This window comes from Haliotis asinina, chromosome 4 (genome assembly GCF_037392515.1).
Source record: "Haliotis asinina isolate JCU_RB_2024 chromosome 4, JCU_Hal_asi_v2, whole genome shotgun sequence".
In the NCBI taxonomy this organism is placed as follows: Eukaryota; Metazoa; Mollusca; class Gastropoda; order Lepetellida; family Haliotidae; genus Haliotis; species Haliotis asinina.
Window position 1 is genome coordinate 58708486 of NC_090283.1, and position 23909 is coordinate 58732394.

Below are 23909 nucleotides of genomic sequence, written 5' to 3' on the forward strand. Positions count from 1 at the left end.
GACATCCACTTCCTAGTGTGTTATAATCAGCCGCTTCTACTAGCATTGTTATCTTTATATATTAACACCATACAGTGATCCTATATAACTGGCTTCCTGGTTCTGTCGTTATCTTTGTACATTCTCCCAACTTGTGTTGTGTAAGCAGGTTGGGTTTTATTTATGTATATTCACTCAGTGTGCTCGTGTGCTAAATACGCATCATGTCGAAATGCACGTGTTAAATCTCCAAATCATCATCATCATCATCATCATCATAGTCATCATCACGACTCAGCATTCAGCTGATGTGATCAATCAGCTTTAATTATCTCTGAGAAGTCGCGAGGCCCGTGAAGGTCCGGGTAGAATAGGCCTTCAACAACCCATGCTTGCCATAAAAGGCGACTATGTTTGTGAGAGCTAATGGGGTCGGGTGGTCAGGCTCGCTGACTTGGCTGACACGTGTCATCGGTTCCCAGTTGCGCAGATCGATGCTCATGCTGTTGATGATGGATTCCCTTATTCAGACTGAATTATTTACAGATCGCCGTCATTTAGCTGGAATATTGCTGAGTGTGGCAAACAACTAAATTCACTCACTCTGAGAAGTCGTATAAAGAGTAAAGAGAACTCGTTCTGAGACTGTTCCCTGTTCCCCGCTAGCGCAACATACCCAGAGAACCAGACTGCTTCGCTGAATCGCCTTTGTTATGTTTCTCGTTTTCGATTTTCCGATAGGGGTCTCTTGGCGCGCTTCATCTAGGTTCATTATGCAGTGCGTCTGAAAAACAGTGAAATTGTATCCCACGTTGAATTAAATTAATTGAAATGTAATTTTGAAGAAAAGTGTTCAAACCAGGTACTTAGGTATTATTTACTGTATACGTGGAAGAAAAAAAGAGACAAATTTCCAATCTATTAATCCTTTCTGTTACATCGAGGAACAGTTAATGATTTTATTTTCTAATGTCTTTTTCCTAAACATATATTTTTGCTGGCTGGTTGAGGCTCTCCGTACAGTAGTATTGGTTTAAAATAAGAACATGTCGAAAGAGTATGCAAATATTCGAACAGTTACAAATCAAAGTAACGCTTTTATTAAATGATTAAATTAAATGATTCGTTTCACGTCCGCAGAAAATACACAACAGCCAGTTAACAAATCATATACGAAAAGAATGGGGGAGTTGGTGGGGGGAAAATAATATTGTATAATTTCGGGTAAAACATTTCAAATCATCCTCTCTTGACTCGCCCTTACGTGGGTTATTTACATCTAATTTGTCTGCAGGAAAGTAGTTTGGGGCTAACACCGGAAATCATAGAAGATACCGCGCTTTGTGCTGACAAGCTGCCGCGTTCGAAGGTAAAGCGTTTTACAATGTGAAGAAGAAAGGCGGACTCTTCATTCAATTTGTGTTAAAACATTTCAAGACTTCCTTCGCAAACACGCATGCATCAAATCAAGTGTATTTCGTGGAAGGAAGTGGACTCAACGCCATGCTACAAGCCAAAGTGATCGCGCACCTGTCTGCCATGATGTGATTTCGTTTCGGAGAGTGACCTAGATTTGAAGATCGACATAATATTACTCACTGCTAAGAGATCTGTGATTACTGTAAGGTTGCTCTGTTTTATTATACTGCAGGGAAGTTGTTTTTATACTTCAACAATGTTTATCGAAACATTAGAATTCACAATCCCAGTGGATCTTTGTGATCTCTTTTCCACTCTGAAACGGGGGCCAAGATCTAATCTAGAATTCCCGGCATCCGTGAACTCTTACGGCACAACGCAAGATGCCAGTGTACAGGTTGTGTTACGCTCAAACAAATTGACGTTCAAAGTGGACGGTGTATCGTCCGAGGCTAGCATCATATCAAAAAGTGAAAGTAAAACATTAAAATTGTCAGTGTTTGATGTAGATCGGACTTTGATGCCTCAAGAAAATGACGATTACATTTCCAGCAATATGACAATTTCCGAAATTCAACATTCAACACCTGTGTCCAATCAGTTCAAAAGGCATCACGAGGTATCTGTGACACAACCAACTGCTAAAAGCAGGAGGACTTCTTTTTCTGAGTCTCCAAGACCCAAGTCTCCTGTTCATCGTCGCGTACACCATAATCCAAGTTCATGTCAATCACCAAGCATTCAATCAAAATCTCAAAATGACACTCCAGTTAATGTGAAACAAGAACCTGAAGATCCAGATTTAATAGAAATAGAACCAGATGATGTTGTGCCAAAGAAAGAGACTCCATACATGCAAATAGATTATTCCTCAGATGTACCTCATACGCAAACGTCCCAAGCAGCTCTAGATCGACTCTCTCATCCACAATCATCACATTCTCAATCACCCGGTTCTTCATCATCGTCCTTCCATCAAAATGTTCCACATGTGCCAGATTACTCCGAACCCAGTACTAGTCAAGCAAGATATGGTGACCAAAGTGCAGATGACTTTTTAGTATTCCAAGATGAAAATGACGACGGCGATGATAACGAAGCAGATTACAGCAATGACGGTAATTATCTCCAACGTTTATTCCTCTTGAAGAATTGCTGGTCATTTCCAATGGAGGTTTAGAAAAATCATTAATAAGGAAGCTAAAATCATACACTAATGAAGACACAAAAGTACTTCGCTCCACAACTGAAAATAAATTGTCTTAACCAAGTAATTAGATACATTTTTAAACATTATGTCACTGTTGAAGCCATTTTCTCTCCTATTTGGACATAATTAATTATTGTGGGATGGGGTGAAGGGTTTTAAGTGCTAGATATGTTGCTGAGTTTTGTGAAACAGCATGAAATTACACAACCCCAAATCTTTCTATTTAAAAAGAATTGAAATTTATGTTTGGAGAAAGGGACATCTCAACACCCATTACAGTCAAACAGATGTATTGATCTTGTAACCTGTAGTGGATTATATTTCCGTATTTTTTTTCTTTTCTCAAGAGCGCGCTTGTGAACTATTAGCTTCTGTGTTTGAGTTTTTTTTGCTGTTGGGTATCACTATTTGTAAATCAGTTATTACCTATATAAGTGGCTCAAGCATTTGCTTGTCAAGGTCCAGGTTCTATTCTCAGAGTGGGGTACTCGATATTAGGGGTTGTTTGTACCCATATAGGCAGATCAAGCATTTGCTTGTCAGGGTCCACGTTCTATTCTCAAAGTGGGATGCATGTGGTTTTATGTGAAACAATAATGTGCCTCCTGTTCAATTGGTCACGAATCTGTATGATAGAGAACCAAATTAGTTAGTTCACATATCTTGGTTACAGCTTGGAAAACAGAGCCAGATATATTCACTTTGGTCAGGAAAATTCGCATATTTTGCCAGACTATTCAAGGGCATATCTCTGTACAGGCATTTGAACATGGTATATAAGTTGTATATCCTTGGCATTGACCAGCAATTCCTATTTGAACAGTGCTCCGTTAGACTTCATTATTGAAATCACTAGACGAGACAAAGGTTTTCTCTCAGAACTGGTTGTAATTGATAAAAAGTGTCATGTTTCATGTGACAAATGAGTGATAGTACAAACTTGGGGTGGTGAGGTAGCCTAGTGGTTAAAGCGTTCCCTCGTCATGCCAAACACCCGACACGGGCATAGTGTGTGAAGCCCATTTCTGGTGTCCCATGCTGTGATATTGTTTGAATGTTGGTTAAACATCGCATAAAACTAAATTCACTCACTTGTACAGAATGGATGAGTTATGTATAGTTGTAATCTTGCATCATCACTGTAAGATCAGTAATCAGATTGTTAATTCTATGCTCAATAATAATACATGCAAACCATGGCAGGAATATCTTGTCAGACACGTTGAAAATGCATAAAAAACTCTGGTGTTGATCTCAATACATAATGAAGAATGATTTAGCACTGGCTCAAATATTTGATTTTAGCGAGCATCACTGTTTACTCAAAGTATTATGTCGAAATTTTTTAAAAGATTTATTTGAAAGTATAAATGTCATGTTTATGAAAAAGATAAACTAAAGGGATAAAAGAGTGAACTGTGATGTGAGTTTTTGTTGACGTATTCTGTCCAATCTAGGACATTGTTTAATAAATCTGATATTGTGGTTTCTGTGGTTTAGTGTGGCTTTGGGGTTTAGCCAGTGTTTCTTGAAAAAATAGTAGCGTGATTAAGCCATTGTCCTGGATTGGACAATTGAGCAGTGTTAATTGTTATGTCAAGTATTGTTAAGAATATGTTTTGCAACATTGCTCAAAGTTTGTTTTAACATGTAGTTTTACAAGTGACAAAATTGATCCAGATCAGAAAAATAATCTCAAAGAAATGTCTTATTGAACTTTGTTTGAAATTCTCGATCCATCTTGTCACTTGCCATGTTGACACACCCAGTGCCACAGTACAGCGATGATTGGGGCGTGGTTCCTGGCATTACAAGGTAAGTCCACACACTGGCTTCCTGACTCAACTGTGGCCTGGGCTAGGACGTTCTCAAGCTCATCAACAATAGACCAGGTCAATACCAATAGTAAAATATTGCAAAATAAGTTCTGTACCACATTCAACACAAATAAATCTCAAAGATAGACAAGCTTGCACCTCCCTCACCATGTTTTGCCAGAGCCATATGTATTATGTGTCTAGATAGGATAACAGTGTCAGATTGAAAGTTGATGGGGAAATACTGTGATGTTAGGTAGAGAGTTGCCAGAGAATACTGTTAGAAAATAGACACATTGACAATGAACAAACACAATTTATCATCCAATACACATACCGACAACAAAATATTTACCTGATAGACATTGTATTTGGGTTTTATTTGTTTGACTATGGTACATCAGCAAGTAGGTACAAATTGTGGCTTTTGAAGTGTTTTTCAAAATTTCAGAATTCAATTTTATTGGTTTCAGTCAGATTTTCTTTTGTTCAGTATCATTCTAGAAACCGTAGTCAAATATGATGGGATTGTCAAAAATATCTATGTGTTTGGATACAAGACCTTGAGATATGGTCAAGTCCGAATATTGAAAGTTTTACATTAATAATTCTTGATATGTTCCTGACTGTCTTCAAATCTGAGTGAGTCAGGACCATTGAAAACTGCTTTTCGGCTTATTGAAGTAATTGTAGACAGGAAATTGAATGGATCTTTCCTTAGCTGACAGTCTTAGATAGGTCAACTTGTTTTGCATATTTTTCTATGACCTGATTCACATGTAGTGATTATTTTTCTATTTTGTTGATTTATGTTCTATATTATGTGCACATGTTCCAGTATTGTATTAGCACATGGCAATGCATTGTACAGCGTTGATTTGCGGATAATATTTGCAGAAACACTGATTGCAATGTTTCTGTGTTATGACAGGCTCACTTGAAATACACGACAAATGATAAATTGAAAATGTTCCACATTGTGGGATTGATAGTGTCATGATGTTTTTAAGACTTACATGAAGTAAATACAATTCAAAAGAATCTTTAACTGGTGAACTGATAACTTTCTGGAATAGGTAGACTGTCAGTCAGAACTAGGTACTTCATGTTGGCTTTTGATTCTGCTTCGGAGATTTCTGTGGCTTTATCACAATGTCTGTGGTACTGTCGTTACTCAACTGAGAAAAGCCTGTATGGGATGGTTGATATTTATTTCAAGAGTTCAATGATGGCAAAAGATGCTTGATATCAGAATGGCTTGTTGGGTATCACAGCGACCTTGAGCTGTCCACACTTGCATGAGAAGCGTTTTGGAAGTTTGGAAGTGGTTGTTAGATTTCTAATCCAAAGGCATGATTGAAGAAGCATCTTGTGACCAGAAGATGACTGATTACAATTTTCCTCTGCACAGAGTTCTTCCAAGCATGGGCATCCCAAGATGGAAGTTGGACCAGGGGACATAACTCTTACTCAAATATCCGTAATGTTTCTCAGGCCTTTGGAACACGCATCAATCCAAGCATTACTCTTTCTGCTGGTCTAGGAAATAAGTTGGCATGTATTTTTGCTGACTGTGCAGAACTCTTTGAAGTGGAAGAGGATTTGAGATCCCATTTGATTCTCCACAGGAATGATGAATCGCACGTGTGCCCCACCTGTTACCTGCAGTATATATTGAAAGAAAACTTGGTGAAGCATATTGAGTCTGGATCTTGTCAAAAGACGTTCCGGCAGTTTGTAGAAAGGAAAAAGAACACTCAGTGTGAGGAATGTGGGAAATACTTTGCAACCAAGCAGAAAAAGGAAGAACACTTAAATTCACAACACAGAGGGATCACGTATGCCTGTTCTTGTGGGTTGACGTATGCTTATAAGACAGGATTGGATCGCCATAAGAAATCAAGCGGCCATATTGATAATATAGAAAAACAATGATCGTGAACATTAACTGAACATTTTTAGTGAAGTGGTTCAGTTGCACATTGCATTGCACATGGTCTGAGTGTAATTACATGTGAAGGTTAACAGTTAAAGATTAAAATATTGGATGTTCTTGGTGTGAAAGTATTTGAAAGATGTCTCCGATCTGGTTGTGATCTGACCCAGGGAGCTGAGGTTTCTGTGTGTTGAAAGTAAGATGAAAAATGTTAGGGGGAACATTGACTCATCGTTTTGCAGCATGAATTTTGAGGAAAAGTCATCACTTTGTTGTTTTACTTCCGTTCTGAAACAGAATATGAGGACTTAAGTCATGCTGTTGCTGATGAAAATTAGGGCCCTTGGTATATCAGAACAAAAAATACCTTCTGTTTTCATCTTTTACCTTATTTGTAATAAGAGTCTCATTAATCCGTATGATGTTTGAAGCCCAGATCTGATTTTCCTGGCTTGATGTAGCTGGAATATCGCTAAATAATGCTTTCTCACTCTTGCTAGTGTACAGGTTATCAATGCAATGTATGAAGCCGTGTCCTTTATTATCGCCTCAATCTTGCAAAACGTGGTGTAAAACATCCACTAAATGGTTTCTAGGTTGCACATACCTGTCAGATATGAGATTCGACAAAATAAGGATCGTTGGTTTGAATCCTTGTCTGGGAGTTGTCGTATCCCTTGATGTTAGCTCATTTCTGGAAGACCATGGTCACAATGCACTCAGCACTTCTTGTAAGTCTACCTCACAGCATTGTGAGGCGTCAGACAGACAGCTGTACCCATTGCTGGTGCAGTATTATTGGTTTATTGATTTCCATGACATGTATCACATTATTTTTTTATGCTCTTGATATCGAGTGGTATTTTGTGATATGTGTAAAGTCATACATGCCTTCAAAATGTTTTCTTACCAGTGAAGATAAGTTCATTCTCAGTTACCTCCCTTGTGTGCAATGCACCTAGCTTCATTTCGACACCTGTTTCAAGTGCATGCTGTAATTTATGCAGTCATGTTAAAGATTTCAACTGAATTCAAATTTGGATTTTTACAACATACCTTGATATTTACAGCAGTATTGCCTTTTGATAAACTCTGAACCTCCAAAACCTTCGACGTTATGCATAGATGCTTTGTAGGGGTGGTGTTGTAGCCATATAGTTAAACCCTTTGTTTGTCACACAAGAGGCTCGGGTATGATAACCCATGTGGGTACAATTTATGAAGCCCATTTTGAGTGTCTCCCCACTGTGATATTGCTGAAAACGGTGTGAATCTGAAGTCACTAAGTATCATCAAGTGTCCGTCTGATGCAGTGTACAGTGTAAACGACTCTTCCTTCTCCAGGAACTTAGACCCAGTTTTTGTTACTTTCAGATGTTGATGTTAGTTGGAGTTCTCTTCAAGCGCAGCAGGGAATTCAAGCAGGGAGTGTTGATTTAACGTCCATCGGACAAAATAAATCTAAATATTTATTCCCCATTGAGTTATCCCCGAAGACGTACGTCTGCGAGATATGTGGCAAAGTGTTCAGGAACAAAAGCAGCAAGTGGTATCACGTGAAATCCATTCATGAGAAAGTGACGTTTTCGTGTGTGTGTGGGAAGACATATGCTTCTAAACCTGCTTACTTGAGACATAAGAAACTTTGTATTCTTGGGGCAGCAGTGGAAAATGAACAAGGGCAGGACAACTGAAATAGCAGGACTTAAATTTGGGACGTTGTTAGTGCTAGAATGATGGCACTTGTGATAAAAAAAAAAGAATTGTACGGTATCGGAGAGGTAGATGCACTTGTTAGAGTTAGGCTGCAAGAAGTCAGTTTAACTTGTATTTAAGACTTACTTTGAAAACCAACTGCTTTTCAAAATCTTGATGTCATCATTCTTTCTGTGCAAAGCCCACAATTCTGTTTCTCCTCTTACTTGACACGAACTGAACTCACTCACTCACTCATGATTGATTGATTGATGATTGGTTCATTACAACCAATCAATGTAAGACAAAATAAACCCTGTGAAAAAATTGTTATTGCAAGCAAATATTTGTGTTTGATTGTAAGAAAACATAATAGATTGCTTGGTCATTTAGTCATTTTGACCAGTGTTAGATTATTTTGGTTAATCGGACCCCACTAACACATACTGCTATTTACTAAATATATCCAGATACAGTGTGTGAACAGGATATTGTTGCATGCACTGCCAGGTACAATTTTTTTTGTTTTAACAAATGTGGTCTTCTGTGAGTGGTGTTTAGCTTCAAGTTTGCATCTATAGTTGCTGTTTCTGCAATCATGCTGTATGAAGTGGCATTCATGTGTACTTTGTCTTTGAGTTGTGACTCAAAACAGGAACACACAAATCCAAGATGTCCTGTCCTGCACAGGCAAGATGTTGATCAATAGCTTTTCTGGAACATTCATGGTCATGTGCATTCCGGCTCTAATGATGAGAGAGAGATATTTTACTTGAGATATATTTTGTTAAGAATATGTTCTGGGTGTTTTTCCAACAATAAATATGTCAATCACGCCTGTATGTTTCTTTGTTCCAGTAGTTTTCAAACAAATAGCATATCAGCAATATCAAGCGTTTTTGACATCAGAGATTAACCTTGGTTAGTCAAAGTGAAAATGTGGTATGGTTGAATAAGTTTGGTTTGGCAGAAGAGATATTTATTGAACAAAAGTCACAAGGATGTATTTTACCAACTTATTTATCCTATGCTGCTACAGCGTAAGGAAATATCCTCTGAGAAATGAAATTTTCTTTATTTTGAATCGGTCTTTCAACTCTGTGACTGGTAGAAAAATTGAAGTCGACTTTTTCTTGCTTTCAGATTTTCATAATAGTTGGAGGTCTCCGGAAATGATTCATTCTGTGAACCAGGGGAATTTCGGAGGTCTTTCAAATGCAGCCTTGTATCCTCCAAATAGTACACCACAATTACCGCCCTTCCCCAGCACGTCCCATAGAACATATCCCAGTTTTCTGGGGAATACAGGCATCCTTCAAAAGCCCAGAGACCACTGTTTCCCATGTTCACAGTGTGGTAAAGTGTTCAGGAACTTCAGTTCTCGATGGTACCATGTTAAGTCCATTCATGAGAAAGTGAAGCTGTCCTGTCACGTGTGTGGAAGAGTGTACTCATCAAAACCCGCTCTACAGAAACACCAAAAGAAATGTATTGCACCTTGAAATGTATTCATGGGTTGACTAAGACAATATGTACATTATGTTTATTAGAAAATATGTGCGATGGGTGGCCTTGTGGTGAAGGCGATCACTGTTATGCCACAGATCTGGGTCTGATTCGCTGCATTGACACTATGTGAAGATGATTTCAGATGTCCCCCGTACCCTATTAATGGAATGTTTCCCAAAAGCAGTGTGAAACTTTACTCACAGTTCTGAAAGCAGATTGAACAACAAAAATGGGGGTTCAGTAGAACCATAATTTTGCTGATAGCTTTCACCTGAGGATGAGTGAGGCCCAGTGTGTGAAATTTATACTGGCCTTTTGGTCCGTGGCCAGTAAATATTCATCAGGGCCACTAAATGATAAGTATGCAGTGATCCTGGTGGCTGGTGAATTTTGTGTTGATTTTGGAAGAGTGAAGTACAGACCGGACCCTTAATTATTGTCCACTTACTGGTCCTGTGGCCTATCGCAGGCTTTGCTCAAGTGTCAAGTAGACATATCCGATAATATGGAATATGGCTAAAAGTGGTGTTTTACCCATTTTACATCCACTCCAGTGAACTTACTCTTCATTGTAACAAGGCGTGAAATTGCTGCCTAAGATCCTAGTTTGCTGCCTTAAAAATGTATAGAACCAATCTCTTGAGAATTGTTTGACTGACGCTGTGGTGTAGACTCTGGTGAAAATATTCTCTCATGACATCAAAGGTCTGGCTGCTTCTGTTCCCACAGGAATAATATGGGAAAGCCATTTTTGGTGGCCCTCACCCTGCTATTGCTGAATGTCAGCCTAGAAACTCCACTCACCCACTTAGTAGACTGAACTGATTTGGATGTCACTGGAGTTGATACTCTGTTTATCTGTGAAAGGTTATATTTTGACTGAACAGCAGTTTTAGCGTGTATGGGGAGACAATAAAACTTCAAAGAATTTTTGCTCATTCTTGATTGGTCATTTTTTATGATGGTATCAAAATGAAAATATTACCGATACCAAATATTCAAGCCCTTTGCTTCGTGTAAACAGTGTGCGGAATGTTTGTAATCTTTGCAATCTGCAGTGTGTAGTGAATAGCGGTTTAATAATAATAATCATCTCAAGTGAATCATAGACCGAAAATTTAGAAGCTTACATCATTGTTGACGCCATGCTGTTTGGTTCTTAATTTAGATAATCGAAACTTTTGAAACTGTTTGCCAGTTAACTGCTCAGTGCTTATTAAATACCCAACCTGCCTTGCATCATTCTTTTATCGTTATTAAACGATCATAGTTCCAAAGTTCCAAACTTAAGCTGCCATGACACAATTTGTTTTGCCTTGGTCAAACACTGACAGAAACCATTATCAAGAACTATGTGACTGTCAGTTTTCACTCCTTGGGTATATGTTATAATGGCAAAAATGTCCGGGTCTTGTCCTGCTTTAGCCTATGGCTTAACGTAGAATGTTATGAGTTGTTATAAGCTATAGAGAGCTATCTTGGTGCTTTCTCATATATCATTGTCAAGAGCAGAGGCGCATACCTCAGACCCATTGTTGGAGGGACATGCTTGACAAAGCAGCTGCAAGGATGTCATTGCACAGCTGTAATTCAGACGGTGACCCAAATGTCTCCGAAACTTTAATGTTGTGGGTTGTAATATGCAGCATAGCTATCTCGGTGCTTTCTTACATGTCACTATCGAGGGCAGGCATTCACAGACACAAGACTCATTGCTGAAGTGTTGCACAGGACTGATTAAGAGACAGATTCAGATGTCCATGAGACTTAATGTTGTAGGTTTTAATAGGCTACATAGCTTCCTTGGAGCTTTCTCACATGTCACTGTCAAGGACAGGCATTTGCAGACACAAAACCCATTGCTGAAGGGCTGTTGAATATTGCAGAGCTTTAATTCAAAGTCAGTGATTCAAATGCCCATGCAGGATATTGCTTGAATTGCTAATGTACCCCAGTACATTTTTAAAATCACTTGCCCTGATAGTTTTTCCACTGAACTAGCTGATTTTCTTGTTGATTATTTAAATAAACAAAATAATTAACAATGGAAAGTCCGCTGGACACCCGTACAGCATGATATGCAAATTAACTTGCCTGACAGAAATAAACACAATACTGGGACGTTGGTCAATGGGTTATTTCCACCCCTATCACAAGACTATGAAGTTATGGGTTGTGATATGTTCACAGTTGGTGATCTAAATATTTAGTCTGAATAGACTGAATTTCATTCATGGCAAATAATGAGCTACTGATGTATAAGGTTAGCCATGTCTGCTATTTTGCTCCTGTTAATAATTGTCAGTTCACACAAGTAGTGTTTCTGTAGTACAATTGCATATACAGTTCAGACATTAACCATAGGCTAGTTGAATTAAACTAACAGACTGGTTTTTTTTATCACAAGAACAAGTGACAGCCTGGATACCGTCACCACTGTAAGGAAAGAATTTCAATCAAAAGTTATCTCCCTTTGACCAACTAGCAAAAGACAGCTGTGTCCCAGTGTAGCATGTGCCAAACTTACAAGACAGCTTGCACAGTCATGTTACGCCAAACTCCCAACAATTCAGTTGCCTTGAATTTCATAAATATGTTTACCTTCCTTGCAAAAGAAGTTAATTGCTGCATTTGTCTTATAAAAAATGAATTGTTTTCTATACACTTAAGTTGTCCCAAGTTCATTAAGCTCTAGCATTTGCTGTGTAGAGTTGCTTCCCTTTAGACTAAAAACACATGTTGAGAATGACATTTTTCCTGTATAGAAGGAAGAAAACACCCCCTGTGTAATTCATTACATCTGACAGTAGTTACCAGACAACACATTGTATTTTATTTGAAAATTTATCGGATCTTCTGATAGTGTCAGGATGGCGTCATCACACTGAAGAAACCCATTTGATTCTCCTTTTGGGATAGAGGGAGAAGAGCCCGTTCCTTACATCAGCAACACTGGACTGCTGCACTATTGTTAAAAACCATCGTAAACCGAATCTCCATCAGTCACTGCTAAAGAAAGCCAAGGGGGTAGGATAGTGTATAAAAGGGTGCAAGGGTGAAACAACATTCCCTGGACCCCGCAAACACAGTTGTGTTACAATGTTCTGTCAGAAACCCTGCTCCATCACTCACTGTTGTTATAATTCGGAAAATACAAAGGTGATATTTTACTGTAACTATCGACTCGCAACCAAAGTGGCATTGAAATATGAAAAATTCTGTTGGTGCTCTTCTGTACGTTTATGCTTCTTTTAACTCAATGGAAAATTAGTCATTTATGGGATCAGTTAAATCACCATTACTTTTAGAGCTGTGATGATGTATCGTATCGATAATTGATGATAAATATATCTATACTTTTTTTTGTATCTTGATACGTATTTTTGACCTTAAAATTGTAAATTTTCACTAGAAATTGACGGTAATGTGAAAATTTTACTTGATATAAATGTATACATTTTTAAAGAAAATAACTAAAAACATCATAACATTATGTGAATCGAATCATATTATTCCAGGATATCACAATACGTGTCATATCGTAAATTTTCTATATCAGCACCTCTCTAATTATTTTCCTCAAGAACAACTTTGTTGTTTGTAGTTGAATTGCTTCCTCGTTCCAAATGAATTAGTTTCATTGTTTCACTATTCTCAGAGAAGCTTGCGGATGATAAGTTTCAATTAGCACAGCCTTTCTTGTTACTTTCAGATTTAAACAGAATTGTGGAAGATCTGCACAGCAATATGCAAGCTGATTATTTTCAGAATGAGTCAGTTAGGGGTGGGAGAAACTCTACCAAGCGTAAGGGAGGATGTTTTTGCCGCCAGTGTCACAAAGTGTTCTCTGATGCCAGTGCCAGACGCAAACACGTCCTTGCCATTCATGAGAAGGTCACACATGTTTGTGTTTGCGGGAAAACATACAATTATTTTACAAACTACTTGAGACATAAAAAGATGTGTTCAATCAGTCTGGGCGATGGGGTAGCCTAGTGCTTCAAGCATTCACCTGTTCTGTCCAAAGCCCATGTTTGATTCCCCACATGGGTACAGTGTGTGAAGGGTCTTTCTGTTGTCTTCAGTCTGATATTGCTGGAATATTTCTTACAGAATAAAACCAAAACTTACTCTCCAAATGTCATATCCGTATTATAAAGTCAGAACACTGGTAGGAGATTGTCAAGATGAGGAGGCGACTTGCCTTAACGGATGGGAAACAAACATATAGCAAGCCAGCCAAGTGGGTACAGTGTCGTACAGTATCCTTATAGCAGAAATCATGTGACCAGTTTTTAGTTATTGATTATTTGTTTTTTAGGGCTTTTTTTTTTTTCTTCTTCTTCTTTTTCTTTGAAGACCATGCTTGCCATAATATACCATGTGTGAAACCCATTCCTGGTCTTCCCTGCAATGATATTGCTGGGATTTTCTTTAAAGCGACGTAAAACAATTTTCACTCACTAATGCTAAGTTGTTTTTTTGTAGGATCAAGATTCACTGAAAAATATATTCCGGTAATTACTGTGGGATTATGGTTACAATGTGTGAAACCCATTCCTGGTGTCCCAGCAGTGAGTTTGCCAGAATGTCGCTAAAAGCTGGGTTAAACTCCATTCACTCACTGTGTAAATATCGCCTTGTTCTTTGAAGCTCCATGGATGTTTGCCTCCATTGAAGACACACAGTTCTTGTTGTTTTCAGATAATCAGAAATTCGCCAGCAGCTCTGTTCCATTTGAGAGTTTTCACGATGGCACTTACTTTTTCTCTCCAACTGTTCCGCGGAAAGACACAAAGAATTTCCCATGTCCAAATTGTGAAAAAGTGTTCGCCTGCAGCAGCGCCAGATGGAATCACGTGAATGCCATTCATAAAAACAAAGTATATAACTGTGTGTGTGGAAAGGTGTACAGTTATCAGCAGAGCTATCTAAGACACAAGAAGTCATGTACCATGTGTATTTAGAACAGCGATGTGGCAGTATAATAACTAATGTTATATGTCGTCATGTCCAAAGCCTGGGTTTCCTTCCCTACATCAGTACAATGAGCAAATCCTATTACTGGTGTATATATCACGTATATATGCGTGATATTACGGGAATAGTGCTAAAATTGACATAAAACCAAACAATCGGTTGTCTGGATCACTGTCAGTCATCAGGACTAGTCTGATGAAATTAAGAATTGACCCTGTCACATCAGGACATTTTGACTTTTTAATTGCATCAGTGATCAAATCCTCCTTGTGTCATCCCCGGTTGTGAAGGAATTACAGTACTTAACATGCTACGTAATCAAACTGACTAAACTTGAGGGATAATGTGAGCAGGGATCAATTTGAGAGATGTTAACCTACTTGAACAAGATGCAACCAATGGCAGCGTACTTGTGTTTAAAACATCAGAGGTTTTGGTGCACATAAACATATCTATGATGTAGTGCGAATGAAACATTGCAACACAGAGACACGGCTGATCCTTGTTTACAAGAGCTGTCATAGCCCAGACATGTTTGCTTGCCATAGCTATTCAAAGTGTAAAAGACATACTCATCGTTATTGTGTTAGACTTTTTGCTGATTTGTGTCTCAAAAATTGACTTACATTTTGTGCAAGTTGGACTCATAACTGGGTTGCAGTTCGTAATATCGAGTTGCACCAGTGCAAGTGACAAAGCACTAAATTGAGGCCTGATGTGAGTATTGCAGATGACACGTCATGATTTGTGTTTTGAGCAGAAGTGATATTGTTGCATTGTTGTTATATGAATAAAACATGCACAGTACGTGTCCATGATAACTTCCCTTTTGTTTTGAATAGATCTATGAGTTTCGGTTGAATACAGAATATATTTAAGTTATATAGCCCAGTGGTTAAAGTGTTCACTCATCATGCTGAACATCTGGGTTCAGTTCTCTTTATGGATACAATGTGTGAAGCCCATTTCTGGTGTCTCCTGTTGTGATATCGCTGGAATATTGCTAAAAGCGACATAAAACCATTACTCACCGTTATACACCTGAAAATCACAGATTACCAATGGAGTCCATGGCACGAGGTGGTGAATAGTGTTTCTTCTTGTTTCTTTTTCTTTATTGTTGCCCGCAGCTGGGTTTTGTACTTTGATTTGTGTGTATCTTTATCTATTGTCGTTTAAAACCCTCACCTCACTCATTTACTGACTGACCGGACGATAGCAGAATTGTGTTTTGTGGTCGTTGGAGTGATGAGCTAAGTCTGCTCATAAGGAAGTACACATTTTGAGGGTTGTCTTGTCTGTTGACCAACTTCTTACATTCTGACTTGTCAGTATTTGAGTTCCGTTGGTGCTGTGACACATAAACATTGGTAAATTGATCTTATCATACCAGTTTAAAAATACAAAATATCAAGAAGTTTTATGTCTTCCAAGTTGTATCTTATTCCACTTGGTGACATTGCCAGTGATTTGGATCAATTTCGTCAGTTGTTTGTTTTGTATCTCTGTAGAATAAGGTCCTTAAATTGTATCACCAGATTAGAAAATGGCTTTTTGTTACTTTCAGGTATTCGGTCTTTGGTTCAGCAAGTTCACCAGGCCTATGTTCAGCAAGCTTTTGTCCCGAAAATTTCAGTTCGCGAAGGTTCTGGTAATTTTGAGCCAGTGAAGCGTAACTTCCCTTGTCCACATTGTGAGAAGGTGTTTGCCTGTCACAGTGCGCGATGGAACCACACAAATGCCATACACAAGCACATTGTGTATCCCTGTGTATGTGGCAAGGTGTACAACTACCAGCAGAATTTGCTTCGCCATAAGAAAACTTGTTCCATGGCATCTTGAGGATATTTGCCCCAGGCAGTCTCTTGTATAAGGTGTGATTCTTCAGTAAGTGGTATGGCCTTGTATTACTTGTCAGGGTTATTCCTTGGCTGTGTCAGGATTCAGTCATACCATAAATTCTGTCCATGTGTTGAGGATATTTGTCTTGAACATTCTCTTGTATAAGGTGTGATTATTCTTCCATTGCGTGTCATTGTTCAACAAGTCACTGGACAGAGTTGTCTCCCTTGACTGGGTCAGGATGTAGTCATAATAATAATAAATCAAGTTCTGTGTCTCCTTAGCGAGATTTGCTTATGGCAGATTCTTCTGTTAGGTGAAAATTCCTTCAGGATGAGTGTGATACCTCTGCTTACAATCAAGTAAGAGTTGTCTCCCTTGGTCATGTCAAGAATCCTGGCAGTGTGTTTGGATGCCAGAATTATATTGTAGAAAATGTTACTGGGGTGATATGAACTTGGGATTACTGGGAAAGTTGCGGAAAGTCCATATTTTCTGAAACACCTTTCTGAAAACTGAATCTTGTTATATGTTCATAGGAAAATATTTTTGTGCAAGTAACAGTTTTTGATTGATGTATCTGTGGCATAAAATAATTATGCTCAACCAACCAAGTTAATGCCTGAGTCTGCTTTTGTGTTTGTTGCTATGATAGCTTGGGAACTTGGCATAATACCTCGGACGCTGAAAACACTGAAAATTCTTCGAAATGTGTTGTGTTACAGAACAGGAACGTAATCCTGGCTTTATCACTTTGTTGTTCCTTTGGTTCAGTTTCCTGTGACTGACAAATTTGTCAGTGTATAAATACAAAAAAAATCTTGAACTGCTCAAAGGTGAGAGCTTTTGTTTCTAAGTGAATGAAAGTTTTCCTGTATTCACTCATGATGTTAACTGCAGGATTTAATTGTTCATATCTTGGCACCAGGAATGCTGGGAAAACATGGAGAATGACAAACCTGTGGACATGTGGACCATTGTAAATGTTAAACCTTTCACTATACAGCTTTTCGATATCTGCATCATAGTAATAAAAATGGGTGCAGCCTCCATTAGTAAATTAATGACTCTGAATTTGTTTTGTTGTTGTCCAGCATATTTGCTTATAGGCATTTGGACATTGTTTGTTACTCAGCATCAGAATGCAGCAGACGTGCTTTGATGGCTGATGTTTGTGTTGTTTGTATTTGTCAGTTCATCACTGTTAATAATACTGATACAAACATTTAATATAATTTATTACAGTTCAGTAATTCAAAAGACCTTTCAGAGCTCCAGATAAGGTGCACATTTCCGTATTTTACACAATAAAAATTACATTTACTCTATTAATTTCAAGTCTGGGAGTACAAGAAATGCATAAGAATCACTTAAAACCCAATCGGTCGACAATACCTCGCGTACTTTACTCAAAGAACTCCATTGGCTTAGTAATGATAGTTTGTCATGGTGCCCGAACTCTGCAACAACGTTAGCAGTTAACTGTATTAGTCATGTGGCTTCCATGCTGAGTGTTTATAGAGGGCTGCCTACTATCTGGCAATACAACAATTACTAAAATCAGTTGAGAGGCATTTACATTTATATATTTACAAGTGGTAATTAATTCTTTAAGTGAGTGAGTTGAGTTTGCCGCACTCAGCAGTATTCCAGCTATATGACGACGGTCTGTAAATAATCGAGTCTGGACCAGACAATCCAGTGATCAACAACATGAGCATGGATCTGCGCAATTGGGAAGCGATGACATGTGCCAGCGAAATCAGTGAGCCTGACCATCCGATCCCATTAGTTGCCTCTTACAACAAGCATGGTCGCCTTTTATGGCAAGCATGGATTGCTGAACGCCTGTTCTACCCCGCAAGCTTCACAGGTCACTAAGTTATTTAAACCAGTGGGAGTATATAAAATGCTGGTTCCTCCTCAAAACATGCAATTACTCAGAGAAGCTGGCATGGGAGTAAATGCCCAATTGCTTGAAAAATTATCTGGAGCTGTGAGCTTTTGTCAGATGGAGATGTTTTGATTTACTTTCACTTCAAAATTTGATTGGTTCGCATAGATATCATGTCAAATGATTTGAAATTAGGTTTGCTTGAACTGTGAATGGTATTGATTTATGTTTCTCACTGCACCTTTGATTACTTTTAAATGACCATTAAAATGTGTTCAGTACCAAGAAATGTTTGTGTTGTGTGTGGAGGTTTAGAGACACTGTTTTCTTATTTCAGGTGTACATGGTTTGGCTCAAGAGACAATCCTCCGAGGAGCAAACCGTAGCGACTTAAGACAAACAGAGGCCTCTAAGAAATGCTTTGCTTGTCCAAAATGTACCAAAGTGTTTGCATTTAGCAGTGCAAGACAGAGACATATCAATGCCATTCATGAAAATCTGGTTTACACTTGTGTGTGTGGAAAACAGTACAATTACCAACAGAGTTATGGTCGGCACAGAAAGACTTGTTCCCTTGCATCAAATCCTTACACAAACATCTCCATGTCAAATATACCTACCTTACAAAAGAAACAGTGAGGTCACAAACCAAGGACTTTGTTTGCACTATTTCTGGAAATAATGACTTGTCTGCACTATTTCTAGAAATAATGACATCACAAACCCCAGGCCTTTGCCTGCACTATTTCTAGAAATGACATCACAAACCCATGGACTTTTCCTCCACTGATTTTAAGCATGTTACATGTCCTTGTAACTACGACCTTTTTTGAAATGGGATTTTATGTATTTTCTAAATATTTGCAAATAAGTTTAAAGTGGCGCTGGTTGTAGATACTTCCTGTGCTACACCCACTGTGTGATGTTGACACATCCTGTGTTCATCTGAAGGCATAGCAAGGTGACATGACTGTCCACGATCTCAGGATCATTGTGCCAACATTTGTTAGACTTTATTCTAGTGTATGGGCACGGGCACAAATTATAGATGAAATGATCTTCCTGAACGTCAGGTTTAGCTCTACACCAACCTACCTTACCTTGAGGGCCAGAGCACATCTGCTTTCCAGAACAGTTGTAATTATTGAAGGTACATGTATTTAGGTCAGTGGTTGCCACAAATGAAGACTCGCTTTGTAGGGTTGTTCCTTATCTGTTTCGTTTCCGTTTCGTAGTTGAGTGGAGCCTGAGTTCATGAAAACTACTGCAGGCCACTTTGTCCAGCTTGTCTAACACAAGTAACATTCTGGTTTCAAAATCTACTTTTTTGACTTGTATAATTTAATTTTTTATCTGGATATATTTTGGCCTTCGTAGTACAGTTTTGTTTTGTAACAGAGTTTGTCATTGTTTATAATGTGCCCTCAAAACATGTTTCACAGTTTTTGTCATGACAATGGTCACGTCAACAAGATCAACCTCATTTCATTTTTATCTTTTCTCATATCTAAAATATGGATTAGAATGTTCAGGATCAAGAAGTACTTGTGTTGTATGGAAGAAGTACTTGTGTTGTATGGAAAGGGTTTAGAGATACTGTTTTTCTTTATTTCAGATGTGCAGGGTTTCGCTCAAGAGACTTTCCCCCATGGAACAAACCGTAGCGAGCTAAGACAAACAGAGGCATCTAAGAAACATTTTCCTTGTCTACAGTGTAACAAAGTGTTTTCTTTTAGTAGGACAAGACAGAGACATGTGAAAGCCGTACATGAAAATTTGGTTCATAGTTGTGTGTGTGGAAAACAGTACAATTACCAACAGAGTTACGCTCGCCATAGAAAGACCTGTCCAGTGGCGTCAGTTCAAACAAACTCCTATACAAACGTCTCCATGTTGAATCTACAAATGTGCCAGAGGAAGTAGGCACAGTGGGATTGCCTAGGGGTGAAAGCATTTGCTTGTCACACCAAAGACCCAGGTTCTATTCCTCACACAGGCACGGAACAATGTGTGAAACCCATTTCTGATGACCTTGACATGATTTTACTGGAATTTTGCTAAAAGCAACATGAAACCATATTTAATCCAGAAGAAGTAATGGTGCAATGACAACCAAACCTTTCCTTCACTATTTTTCAAGGATTTCAGATTGTGTCAGTTGCTTCAAAGTATGAATTGAGTTGGGTTAGTTGTGTGGTGAACAGTTTTTTTAGCTGTGTGACATCTCAGTTCATCATGTTGATTTGAAATTTATGGATAACTGTCTAATCTTACAAAGGAACGAAACTCAGTACGCAGACTTAAGAGTTGTAAGAGGGTCTGACCACCATGGAGGGACTTTTTTGTGACCAAAAATAGTGTGGAATCTGAACTCTTGAAAACTATGCCTGGTATTGCAATGGGAAAACTCAGCAAAACGATGTGTGGGCGTTGAAAGGTTGGGCCAGCATTGCCTGAAAATTGATACAGTTCTTATATACTGGACAAAATAAGTTCAGGATATTGGAATTTTTAGGATTGATATTTTATCAGTGTGTCAGTGAACAAATAGATCATTATTCAGAATTTCTAAATTTACATATATCCTTAACAGTTTTTGTCCAGTATACATGCAGGTATGCACACATTCATGCTGTATATCGGGGATGGAAAAAACCTTAAACTTGCAAGTGTATTCCATTACAGTGACACATGTAAAATCACTTGCCTTGATAATTTTTCCACTATTCCAGCTGATTTCCTTGTTGATATTTGCAAATTAACATGATTGTTACATTTGGATTGTGACAAAACAGTGTTTAACTCTACCACACCTCACCTCTGGGGTTAATGCACACTGCTTGTGAAAGCAGTCAGTGATTATTGAATTTACTCTTGGTGCTCTGAGATCAGTAATCACATGCTGTTATCCTCATGACAGATCATTATAGGTATATCCATATTGGTCACCGGGCATCGTTCATTTTTTTCAAAGAATGTTTTACATCTAGTTCTGTTTGCGAGGAAAGGAAATGAATTGAATGTACTGGTGTGCTCTGACACACTTACCAATAAATAATTCTTATCATGATAATTGAATACCTGATATGATGTTTACTAATTTTACCCTGATAATTAATTTTAACATTGGTCTTCATCACGACTAGCCACTCCAGCCAAAGGACTCCACTACTACCCTTTACATCAATGATAGTTAGTTGTAAACATGTAGTATTCATTACTGTTTGAGAGAGAATTGGTTAACTCACAGAATACAAATTCTGGCATAACATAAAATTATCGTTGTTTTAGAGGACATTTCTAATTTCTAACCTATTACATGTAAATGATATGAAATTAAAGTTTGAATTAGCAAAACTTTTCTGTAGCAGTTCTTTTTTGTTGGTTTCAGATATGGCTGGTTTGGCTTCATATTTCCCACTCCAGGAAAATCTCCTCCCAGATTTTGGAGCAAACAGTAGCAATCTTAGACACACAGAAACATCTAAACGTTGCTTTCCTTGCCCCAAATGTACCAAAATGTTTACTGATAGCAGTGCTCGCCAGAGACATGTTAATGCCATACATGAAAACCTGGTTTACAACTGTGTATGTGGACGGAAGTACAATTATCAGCAGAGTTACATTCGCCACAAGAAGACTTGTTCCTTGTATCAGGCCTCACTGGCATCCTGATTGGACAAGCGCCAACATGACCAAATACACATGGCTTTTGAAAAAAAAGTCCCATGGACATCTCATGGGGATGGTGGGGTAGCTTAGTGGTTAAAGGGTTCGCTCGCCACGCTGAAAGTCCAGGTTCGATGCCCTACATGGGTACAATGTTTGAAGCCCATTTCTTGTGTAACCCACAGTGATATTGCTGGAATATTGCTGAAAGCAGCGTAAAACCATACTCGTTCACTTGATCATTTAAGTGTTATCACATGGAGCTTTATGAACTATGTTCATTGGAGCAAGCAGAATGTTTGAGACTCTTGAACTGTCTTTGTGACTGTATTCACTGGTTGTTCAGTGATGTTGGTTTCAAAATTTAGAAATCATTTGGCATATTTGAACATTATCAAGTATAGTGTCAAAAGTTTTTTAATGGAGATAAACAAAAGGCAACTGATAATTTTATCTGTGGGAGTTTCTTTCAAACAGTATTGATCCTCTATTATTGTGGACTATAGAAGATGCTTTTCATTTGTGTGATGAAAGATTATAGATAGAGGACAGTGTTCAGTCTTGACATAACTCATATATCACTCTGGGGATTTCGGGTTAAACTTTGTTCCGTGATATGTTCGTTGTAAGTGGCAAAGAGTGGATTGAGTGGTCAGACGCCATGATTTGGTGTTTGGCACGTCATCGTATCACAAAGGCATGGATGGTTCTTTAGGTGTGCACAATCAGTCACTTGATTGTCTGGCCAAGATGGGAGTATTTTCGGGCAGATGTAACTTAGAAATATGTTACTGTGTGTCACTATGTTACTGTGTGTCACTGAAGAACAAGAAAAAATGGGAAACTGCTGTCTGGCTTGAAAAGCTGCAGACATTATACTCATAGTTGTGTTCATGTCACCAGTGAAAGTTGTCAATCCATATTATCATGTCAAGTCCATGTTGTGTTTTACGACACAGGTGACCTTGAGACACAATCAGATTTCAGTGAGTCTCATTAGGTGTTTGTGAAACATCGTGACCTTGAAACATTATCACATGGTTGAATTCTTGTGTAGTGCATGGATCAAGGAAACATTGAAGTCTAGACAAGGAAGGTAAAGAAAACCTGTCGTCTTTAGTTTGCATTGAAGCTCTTTTGTGACTTAAAGAATTGTGACATTCATACAAGGAAATTGGAGTGACATTTAGCAACCATGGTCATTACTGCATGAAGTTTGCTCATGCACTCTCGCGTGTACTAACATTGATTACCATGGAAACAGATAAATATTGCTGGGATGCAACTGTGAACTTTCATGACCAGAAATGGCCAGCAGTAAAGCAACTAGAAATTCTTGCCTGGATCACATCATCAAGAACTCTTCTGATCCACCTTTAGCTTTCCCAGAGTACCTTGCTGCAAGTACATGCTAGGTTTGAGAAGACCATGTACTAGATTTTCGAAGCTCTCTTAGCGCTAAGATAACCGTAAGTGCCATACATTAACACTAACTTACTACTATTTTAGTGCTAAGAGAGCTTCGAAAATCTAGGCCCATGTTGTTTTCACACAAGCCATATTCATCCTTGTTGGTTTCACTGAAAACAGTGGTACTGATTTTGGAAGTACTTTTAATGAAGGCAACCATATTGATTCATCGTCCTTGAACTTCACAACAAACAGTGCATGATGAGGACAGCTGTTAGATGGGAACAGAATGGACACATGCTCAGGAATGGTGTCCTGCTTGATCAAGAGTTAGCAAATGTTTGTATCTTAATTCCCTAGCAGTTTGTTGAACATCATCCTCAAGCAAAATGTCAAAAAGTGATGCATGATGAGGGTGGCTCTTAGATGGGGACTGATTGGAACAGAAAAGAAATCTGGAAGTGTTGGCTCGCAAATAGAGAATGTGGTTGATCAAGAGTGGCTATATGCTTGTGTCTTTATTCCCCTGCAGTGTGTTGTTCATTGTTT

At 38.4% G+C, this 23909-nt stretch overlaps 1 protein-coding gene across 28 annotated transcripts in view; it reads left to right on the forward strand.

The window, feature by feature from the left end:
* The first annotated feature begins 1287 nt into the window (after positions 1-1287).
* LOC137281726 (uncharacterized) overlaps positions 1288-23909 on the forward strand; it is a 71116-nt gene continuing 48494 nt past the window's right edge. For 19 of the 28 annotated variants that reach the window (XM_067813271.1, XM_067813283.1, XM_067813277.1 and 16 more), the window contains exon 1: positions 1295-2516. In XM_067813271.1, the coding sequence (XP_067669372.1) occupies positions 1655-2516 (862 nt within the window). In that variant the 5' untranslated portion in view covers positions 1295-1654. Of the gene's footprint in view, positions 2517-5836; positions 10499-13277; positions 13809-14269; positions 15367-16112; positions 18571-18618; positions 19432-19896; positions 21639-21672; positions 23700-23909 lie in introns of those variants that run through there. The other 9 variants (XR_010956759.1, XR_010956760.1, XM_067813291.1 and 6 more) reach the window with 9 other exon arrangements.